Genomic DNA, 9,776 nt, shown 5'->3' on the forward strand with positions numbered 1-9,776 from the left:
GTTTGAAATAGGAAAAATGGTAGAGGGAGGGAGGACTTATAAGCCTATCCACAGAACAGATGAATATAGAGTGCATGTCTTTGATGGGGCAAAAAGAAATGCACCTGATCTTTACACTCACATGGAGGGACCTCAAAATTGACCTTGAAAGGTGTAAAGAAAACATGTATAAAGCCTTGTTAAAAAGTATACAATTATTTATTACCTTATATCTACAGTTTATTATCTACATGTATCATACTATCTACATAGTATGAAAATGGACTCGCTGTAAGTGGCTGTTCTCAGGAAGGGTGGGAGAAGAATGTAATTGGGGACTAAAAAAGAAAGCAAAGCAAATACAGCAAAACATTAACAATTGTTCATTTGGAGTGATGGGAGGGACCCTGTCTAGCTTATCACTTTTTATATTTTTCTATAGCTATAGAATTTGTCAAAAAAATCTAAATAAAACATATTTCCAGAGTTGAGAGATGTCATCAAAACTGAAGGATCCATGGTCTGCTAAATAGAAAGAAAAAAAGACCCCCAGCAGAACATGCCCCAACATCAGGGCCCACAATTCACGGAGGCCTTAGGGACACAAAGGAAAATGCGAAACTGAGGCTGGTGATGAAACAGAAGGAAGAGATGGCAGGAGACAGGCACCTAGCCTCACCAGCTGTGGAGAAGAGGTGGGGCTGAGAGAGGCGTGTCACTGTTATCTAATGCTCAGGAGCAAGGGGACAGGGCAGAGAAGGGCCCACCTCTAGGTAGGAGTGAGCCCTTCCAATTCTCAGGTAACCCTTACCTGAATTCCCATCTTCCAAATTATTATCTGCCATGATGAACTGCAAAGATATTTCACCCAAATTTTTGTAAACATTTTTGGACAGATGGCTTTGCATACATGTATAAGCGTTTATCGGAGAAGGCAATGGCACCCCACTCCAGGACTCTTGCCTGGAAAATCCCATGGAAGGAGGAGCCTGGTAGGCTGCAGTCCATGGGGTCGCTAAGAGTCGGACACGACTGAGCGACTTCACTTTCACGCACTGGAGAAGGAAATGGCAACCCACTCCAGTGTTCTTGCCTGGAGAATCCCAGGGACAGGGGAGCCTGGTGGGCTGCCGTCTATGGGGTCACACAGAGTCGGACATGGCCAAAGTGACTTAGCAGCAGTAGCATAAGCGTTTATCTAGACATTCTAAGGCACTTTATGAAATTTGATACACTAGCCACACTCTAAACCATGGGAGGATGCAGGGCATGATGAGCTGGGTCTCAGCTGTTTGCCTGGCAGTATCTCATCTGATTGTTCCTGCATTACCTGAATTCTCTGACCACTGGCCCCTTCATGGAACCTAGAGAAATTCAGATGGACTCTTCGGCATCTTCAAAACTTCATGATTTATTACTGTTTTAGGGCAAGCTCTTCGCAGAGAAGGAAAATGTAACTAAAGTGTGTTCATCCTTGAGACAATCAATGATGGGGGCAGAGTATTCCATTAACTGACGTCTTATATGCAAGTTTATTGTGCAGAAAACTTTGGTGGATTGTTAAGGAGGGGTTTAAGAGTTTCCACATTTGGAGTGGCTGGCTGGGGTTTTTTAATGGGCTGGAACATTATTATTTTCCCTGTTCATCAGAATAATGGGATCTGGACTCCCACTAGCTAAAACTTCACTAACCAATATGTTTCTAAAATCAGACTATACCGATAACAAGGGATGACAGCCATTTGATGTTTTCACCAGGTGAATACTTTATTTCAATAAATATTTAATTTGGAGGGAACAACAGAGGTGGAATGGGCTCTTGTCTGTGTTTCTGAAAACCTCACTTAATACAAAACTCACATATTCAAGGCTTGAGTTTCCCAGAGGGAAAGATCCAAAGTGAGTGTAGAGAGAGGGCCAGGAGTATGTGCTCATAAATCACAACTCTTCAGACACTGGAGGGTGGTGTTATTTGAATTCTCCATTTTATTTTCTTGGCATTAACTCTAATAATTCTCAGAAACCCTCACAAATATTGCCAGCTAAGTGCAGCACAGTGGTTATTAGAACTTCATAGCATTTCACTGCAGCTAACTTCTATTCCCAAGCAACTGATCCAGGGCCCATCTTTCAACCTAGTCTAGCTTCACTACTGATTATGTTACAGAATCTAAAAATGACTGCACACTGTAACAGCAGCAAACATCAGTCACTCAACTTTTGATGCCAGACAACCACCACGCTGCATCACACGATTCAGGCCTTGCCTCCCAGAGACAGCAGCGCTGCCATGTGGGGACAGCACACTTATGACAAACTTCACCAGTCAGCTTTTAAACTGTGGGAGGTTTTGTTCATTTTTTTTTTTAAGTTGGTGGGAGACACAAAGTTAGGCAAAGATGTTATTAACATTTTTATATCATAGTATCTCCCATTTGCTTGATTCATTATTGTGACTTAGGAATGAAAAACCTAAATATAGTAATGGAACTATTTTTGTCTTTCATAGTAGAAAATCATTAGGATACACCTAAATTCAAAGAATTAAAATAAAAATCTCTCATTTAAAAGTAACCCTTCTCTGGTGGCTGAGACAGTAAAGAATTTGTCTCTGCAATGCCAGAGACCTGGGTTTGATCCCTAGATTGGGAAAATCCCCTGGAGAAGGGAATGGCTAACCACTCCAGTATTATCTCCTGGAGAATTCCAGGGACAGAGGAGCCTGGCAGGCTACAGTCCATGGGGTTGCAAAGAGTTGGATACAATTGAGCGACCAACACACTTCTAAAAAACTGAAACAGTAAGTTAAAAATGGCTATTTCTGTGTCATGAGAAAGGAAAAAATTGATAAATGATAATCACATCGATAACCTGTCAAAACATGCTAAGTGACAGAAGCAGACATAAAAGGCCATATATTATATGGTTCCCTTTATATCAAATGTCCACGATGGGCAAACACAGAGAGAAGTAAATTAGTGGTTACCAGGAGCTGGGAGTTGGGAAAACAGGGAGTAACTACTAATATGTATAAGGTTTCTTTCTGGAGTGATGAAAATTCTAGATACTGGTGATGGCTGCAGTTCTGCAGCCAATATACTAAAAAATCCACAGAACTACATACTTTAAGAGGTTGAACTTTATGGTATGTGAATAATATTTTCACAAAACAGTTATAGAAAAGTTCTTAAGTGGCTGCCTCCAATAAGGAGGCTTGGCAAGAGGGGAGGAGGGGGATGACACCTCTCCAACATCAACTCTGCTGCTCTGTTTCTCTAGGGAGCCAATCTTGTACCCAAATAATCATAAAGTCCTCCTGCTTCACCTCCCTTATACATATCAGATCTTGCTTCCAGGTGCCGATCAGACTGAAGCCTGATTCGCCAGCCTGCTTTCCAGTCCCCTTCTCTTCACTCCCCTGCCAGGAACATCCTTCCAGCTACATATTAGACCCTGGTGCTTCTTGCTCCCAACACTTCTGCGGCTCCTTACTACAACCAGGATGGAGCTCCAACTCTGTGGCAGGCATTCAGGATACAGCAAGGTTTTTCCTGGCCTTCTTGGCCTAAAATCAAATTATGGTCAGCCTTCACCCAGATGCTGGCCATGCAGTGTGTCCCCATGGTGCTAGAGAAGGCAGGTTTCTCTCACCAGGCTATGCCCATCTGGCTGATGTGTCTCCTTCACCTCTTGGCTCAGGTGCATCCTATCTTCCAGGCAGCCTCCCTCTCCACAACAAAAGGACCCCAGCTGTGGCACATGGCCTCTATGCAGACTCTGTCCCACCTCCAAGGCATCCGTTGTGCTCAGCTCCTCCAGGGATCAGGGCCTTTCTAAGCACCTCAGGCCTGTGTCCTGAATCACATGTACAGCACCAGGCAGATGGTGAGGCCTCAGGAGCTGACTAAACCACCCTGGAAAGGGGGCTGCGAGCTCCTAAGGATGGGGGCTCACAATTGACCTTGTTCCCCTCCCTAAGCACAGAGCTCAGCAAATAGGACCAATGTGAGTCAGGCACTGAATACATGGGGAAGGTGGAAGGGAAAAGGGTGGGGACTGCTTGCCAAAAGGGACTGACCCTTATCTACCGAACAGCCCACAGCACAGCTGGGGCTCAAGGACTCTGAACAGGCTGGTTGACAGTGAGGCTCCAAGTCATGGAAAACTGAGTTCTCCCTACCTCTGCTCAAAAATCAATAAACTTCTGGCTGATTCCTTCTCTATCCAAACCTTAGCTGTGGTAAATTGAGGAGCCGTATCAACTGCGATGGTCAGGGACACCCTCAACACCTTAGGAAGAAGGCAACCCATCAGATAAAAGGAGAAGCCCCATCTCACCTGGGCCTGGGCTGTTGGGAGCCCTGGGGCCCTCCTCCTCTCCTCGGCGGTCTCCTCCATTTGCCAGGTAGAGTCCTGAGGGCACAGAGCTGGGGGAGGAAAGTCAAGTCACAGAGGCAGCTCTCTCTGCCAGAAGTGGCCCAGCTGAGTACTACTTCCAGACCCTGTCCCTCCCATTTGGGCAAGGGAAAAGATCCACTTCCTCACATTACAGATGAAGGCAGTGGGATCCAGAGAAGTTAAACAATAAATCTAAACACACGACCCATCCCCTGTTGTCCTGAGGCACTGTCGTAGCGAAAGTGCCTGTTCACAGCCTTTCTGGGTCTGAGCCCTAAATGGCTACACATGCATCCTGCTCTGGAAATTTCATCGCTAGATTCCTCAGTGATGTGTTCAGATCCTTCCCTGTTCCAGCTCTATCAAGAGACGGATCTGGACCAGACCCTCTCCTCTCTCCCCACCAGCTCTGATTTCCAGCAATGGCAGGTTACTGATGGGAGAGACCACCACATAGTAACCAATGTGTCTGATGAAGAAACAGGGTCTTGACTCACCCCAGGAGGCCCACGGGTCAACAGTCGTCATTCCCCAGGACTGGTCCATAAGGATACCTACACCAGAGGGTCAGGTTAGGACAAGGAAAGGAAAGGACTGTGACACTGATCCTAGTGACTATAGGCAACAAGATGGAAAAGGAGACCTATCTCACTAACGTGCACAACAAAATTCCATAAATAGAGCCCAAGGACGTATGGGGGAAAAAAAACATAAGCTAGATTTATAGCAAAAATGCACAAGTGGGTCACTTTCAGGAAATTTATTGATATGATACAGCTACTGAACAATTAAGAACGTAACTCCTTAAGTGGCTGGAGAAGTATCTGATAAAATTGAACATCATTTAATTTTTAAGAAACATTACTGGTCTTTTGATGTCTGTCAATGACAGATACATGAAATGTCACTTAAAAATAAAACACACTACTGACACCATTTAATGTTGTTCTTAAATTATAAACCAACGCTATACAGTGAAAAACAATAAAACAAGTAAAAAACATGAGGATGGTATAGAAATTTTGGTTGTAGATGACTGTCTTCCAAGAAATTCCACAAATCACCAGAAAAATCTCTTAGAACTAATGAGACTTCTCAGGAGAGAACTATAAAACACAGGAAAATTACATTATCTTTTATACAAACCAATTAAAAAACAAAACAACCTCACTCAGTTCTAATTCTGTACCAAGATAAAGAAACCCCCTCCAATCCCAAAAACCCCTTAGCCCCTCTACAGCTCTGACCCCTAGCTACAGCAGGTCACCACTAGGGAAGCCCAGATGAAACAGGATTTGTACTCACCCCATGAACCCCATGGGTTGATGGCAGCCATCTTGCAGGATTAATCCACCAGACGCTCGCCGAGGAGCAGTGGATTTGGGTGATTATTGAAAACCAACTGCAAAACCCACCTAATAACAAAAGTAGGAAAAGACAAAAAATGGTTTTTCTCAAAGACTGTGGGAATAAGGAACACATCCACAAAAACAATAAAAGACTTCTACAGAGCACTGAAAGAAAACAATTTACAAGTCAAAAACAAATTCCTGAAGAAAAATGAAGAATGACTCGGGTTAGCTGAAAAAAGGGCATGGTCCAGGATGAGGGGGGAGAAATTTGTTTACAGTTCTCATGGACGGGTACTGACAACGAAGAGGTAGCTTTTCTATTGATTTAACAAAAGTTGTTGTAAAACCTACCTACAATATTCATATGTAAGTAGTTGCCTAGAGCTGAGGGGAGGGAAGAACGGGCGAGTGGCAGCTTAATGGTTCAGGGTGGGTTGTTTTTTTTTTTTTTTTTTTTTGCGGGGGGGAGGGGTGATGAAAATGTTCTGGAATTATATAGTGGTGATAACTGCAAAACGCTCTGAACGCACAAGAAAACCCACGGACTTGTACGTTAAAATAGTTAATTTTAAGTTATGTAAATCTTAGGTAGGAAAAAAAAAAAATCTGTCTCTTGGTGCAGGGGCCAACAGAAAACCAGATTTGGAGGCCACACCAACCCAACGCCCTAAATTCTAGACTTTTATGCAAGTTCTGCGACCTCTCGGAGGGCACCAACGCCAACTGGCAGAGCTCTGCGAATTCCTGGGAGCGTGTATAAAGCACTGGAACGCCCAATGGGCACCGGGAGCACCTGGATCTGCGCCCGAACTCCAAGTTGGCACACTAAATATTCTGCACGCTTGTTTGCAACTTGACAAAGTCATCCGGTCACTGCACCTTTAAAGGAGGCCCGGGCTGTTCCCAGGTCACTTTTGACTTCCCTCTATGACAAATGAGAACGGGTTCTCAGGAGAAACGCCCGTCGGGAAAGACAAGGTGGACTCCTAAGGACGGCCTCGGAGGCGTCCTCGCCACCTGCCTTCTGGCCTCTCATCCCAGACTTCCTCCGCACTCCCGCTGTGGGTGCGAGGCTCACAGCCCGTCCCGGTAACGGCGGACCTCACCTGGATCGCAGCCGCCGGCCTCCCACCCCTGCTGGCCGGTGACCCCTGCTCTCAGCGGGCAGCTAGACAAGCTCGCGCTCGCTTCGCCGAGGGCGTTCGGCTTTTGTTGCGGTCACATTCGTCCCGGCTCGGCCGTGAGCTTAGGGTTCCCGCCCGGGGGACAAAGGCCCGACGCGCGGGGCTCACCCGGGCCCTCCCAGTCGATCCAGCGCCTCCGCGAAGCCAGAGGCGGGCCAAGGGACCTGCCCTGGAGGCGAGCCAGGCGCAAGTGTAGGCGCCAGCTCTCCCCGCCCGTTCTCCCTATCCTCCGGGCCGGCGGCAGCGGCAACAGTAATAACCCCACCGCCCGGGCGACCGCTTCACTTCAGCCGCGGACAATGGCGGCCTCTCCCCCTGCCTCGACGGGGACGCGTCGCGTGGGCTACTGGGAGTGGTAGTTCCAGGGGCGCGCTTCCGGTTGGACCGGAAGCGCCTTCTTGGCCAAGTCCTGAAGCGGCACTTGTCACAAGTTCCGCCTCCTAGGGATTTACTGGGACAGCAGTGTCCGAGGCCTTGGCGAGGTGGGCTATACCGTTCTAGACGCGGACCGCGCCGGCAAGGGGGTGGGGAAGCTCGGTAAATCGCCGCCCGGCGAGCCTCAGTTTGCCTGTCCGTAAAATGGCAGCTCACAGTAGCCGCACTTTGTAGTAACTTCGTTGAAGTCTGTTGAAGCGCTTTCCTTTTCATTCAGTAGTTGAAGAGTTGTAAGGGAAGGGCTGTTATGTACCCTTTTCGGTCAAGGAACCTAATTTTGAGCTTCGGCTCACGTATGAAGCCCTACCCCTTGTTACGAATAGAATTTGAGTCTGCTGAACCAAGGCCTCCTTCCCAGGAAAGGAATTAGGAGGAACCCTTGCCCAGAGGATTCTGGCCCTCCTGGCCCCTACTCTTTCCTCCCCATTCGCCTCGCCTGTTAATTTGTCCACCCACGTTTCTATTGTTTAGTTGCAACAACAGTAAGATGGTCTGGAGAAGGAAATAGCAACCCACTCCAGTGTTCTTGCCTGGAGAATCCCACGACGGGGGAGCCTGGTGGGCTGCCATCCATGGGGTCACACAGAGTCGGACACGACTGAAGTGACTTAGCAGCAGCAGCAGCAAGATAGTCAGAGTGAGTGACGGGTTGGAGAGAGCCTGGGGGCATCAGAAAGGCTCTGCTGTGAGCCAGGGCATGGGTCTGAGCAGAGGAGCCACAGGCCCTGGCCTCATTAAAGGATCACTCACTCTGGCTTTTGTGAGGAGAATAGGCTTAAGAGGGTGAGGGAAGAACCGTGATGACTTTTGAACCAATGCAATAATCAAGGTGGATGGGGATCAGTGGTCAGATTGTGGACAGGTTAGTATTTTAAGGGTAGCGCCAACAGGCAGGGGGTTCAAGTTTGTGCATCATGGACTGCAGTCCAGCCCCTAATATGGAGAACAAGGCGTGGAGAAGGCCTCTCAACGCAGAGCTGTTTACCGAGGGTGAGTGGAGAATGTGTTACAGGTGTGTGATGAAACTGCTTCCCTTTTGTCCAGGCCCCCTCCTATTTTGGTTACGGGAGCTTGCTGGATGGTGCCCTGCTCTCTCTGAGTGATGGGGTGGCCAAGACTGGGCCACACAGCCGTTTTGGATGCCTCTGTTACAGAAGTCTGGGCTGTGTCTGAGCTGTTACTGCGGTTTCTGAATGGGAAAAGACCAGAGCGGTAGTAGAATCTATGCTCTCCGTGGACATGCTCCCTCTGAGAGATGTCCAAAATGTGATCACCCCCTGGCAAGTGAAGGGCTCCAGCTGGTTCCATTTCGTCATAGCCAGATGAAAATGAAAAGTAAAGGGAGGGTGAGTCAAGGACACCTTATTTGGAAAAAGTAGGGCATTTTATCGGAGAAGGCAATGGCACCCCACTCCAATACTCTTGCCTGGAAAATCCCATGGACGGAGAAGCCTGGTAGGCTGCAGTCCCTGGGGTCACTACGAGTTGGACGGACTTCACTTTCACTTTTCACTTTCATGCATTGGAGGAGGAAATGGCAACCCACTCCAGTATTCTTGCCTGGAGAATCCCAGGGACGGGGGAGCCTGGTGGGCTGCCATCTATGGGGTTGCACAGACTCGGACACAACTGAAGCGACTTAGCAGCAGCAGCAGGGCATTTTATGAGCTGAGTTGTAGGGTCACCAACAATAAAATAACTAGTACAAGTCATCTAGACTCGAAGTTATTAGTTTGGTGCAAAAGCAATTGCAGTTTTTGCTTGTTCAAATTTACCGTTTGATACTGTTTTTGTTGTTTTGTTCAGTTGCTAAGTCGAGTCTGACTCTTTGCAATCCCATGGACTGCAGCACGCCTGGCTCCCCTGTCCTTCACTTTTTCCTGGAGTTTGCTCAAATATTGATATTGGAATACATTCTAAATAAATGTGGTTATGTTATATATAATTTGAATGCACATTTCTCATTTTTTTTGGTAATGATATTACTTGCTGTTGATTTTATATTTATTTTAGACTGAGAAAGATTTAGTGCAGGAAGAGAAGAGGGTAACAGAGGATGAGATGGTTGGATGGCATCACCAACTCAATGAATGTAAGTTTGACCAAACTCCAGGAAATAGTGAAAGACAGGGAAGCCTGGCATGCTGTAGTCCATGATGTCGCAAAATGTTTGACACAACTTTGCAACTGAACAACAACAACAGTGGAAATGATGTTAGACAAAAAGCAAATTCCAGAAATTTTCTTATTTGAGTTCAAAATGGATCATAAAGCAGCGGAGACAACTCGCAACATCAACAATGCATCTGGCCCAGGAACTGCTAATGAACATACAATGGTAGTTCAAGAAGTTTCGCAAAGGAGACAGGGCTTTGAAGATGAGTGTAGTGGCTGGCCATCAGAAGTTGACACCAAAAAAAAAAAAGAA

The 9,776-nt window shown here is 46.8% G+C and overlaps 1 protein-coding gene and 1 long non-coding RNA gene across 17 annotated transcripts in view; one reads left to right on the forward strand and one right to left on the reverse strand.

Annotated features, from left to right (window-relative positions):
• C18H19orf18 (zinc finger protein 606) overlaps positions 1-7,235 on the reverse strand; it is a 38,438-nt gene extending 31,203 nt beyond the window's left edge. For 15 of the 16 annotated variants that reach the window (XM_059877286.1, XM_059877285.1, XM_059877284.1 and 12 more), the window contains exons 1-4: positions 6,836-7,235; positions 5,683-5,792; positions 4,875-4,931; positions 4,318-4,406 (exon numbers count right to left, since the gene is read on the reverse strand). In XM_059877286.1, coding sequence (XP_059733269.1) covers positions 4,318-4,406; positions 4,875-4,931; positions 5,683-5,713 — 177 coding nt within the window. In that variant the 5' untranslated portion in view covers positions 5,714-5,792; positions 6,836-7,235. The remainder of the gene's footprint in view (positions 1-4,317; positions 4,407-4,874; positions 4,932-5,682; positions 5,793-6,835) is intronic. The other variant, XM_059877283.1, reaches the window with a different exon arrangement.
• Positions 7,236-7,313: 78 nt separating this feature from the next.
• On the forward strand, positions 7,314-9,776 carry LOC112442229 (uncharacterized). The gene is made up of 2 exons (XR_009491243.1): positions 7,314-7,395; positions 9,362-9,776. It is a non-coding gene; the product is annotated as an uncharacterized lncRNA (long non-coding RNA).

The sequence above is a fragment of the Bos taurus genome, chromosome 18, assembly GCF_002263795.3.
Source record: "Bos taurus isolate L1 Dominette 01449 registration number 42190680 breed Hereford chromosome 18, ARS-UCD2.0, whole genome shotgun sequence".
Taxonomy (NCBI): domain Eukaryota; kingdom Metazoa; phylum Chordata; class Mammalia; order Artiodactyla; family Bovidae; genus Bos; species Bos taurus.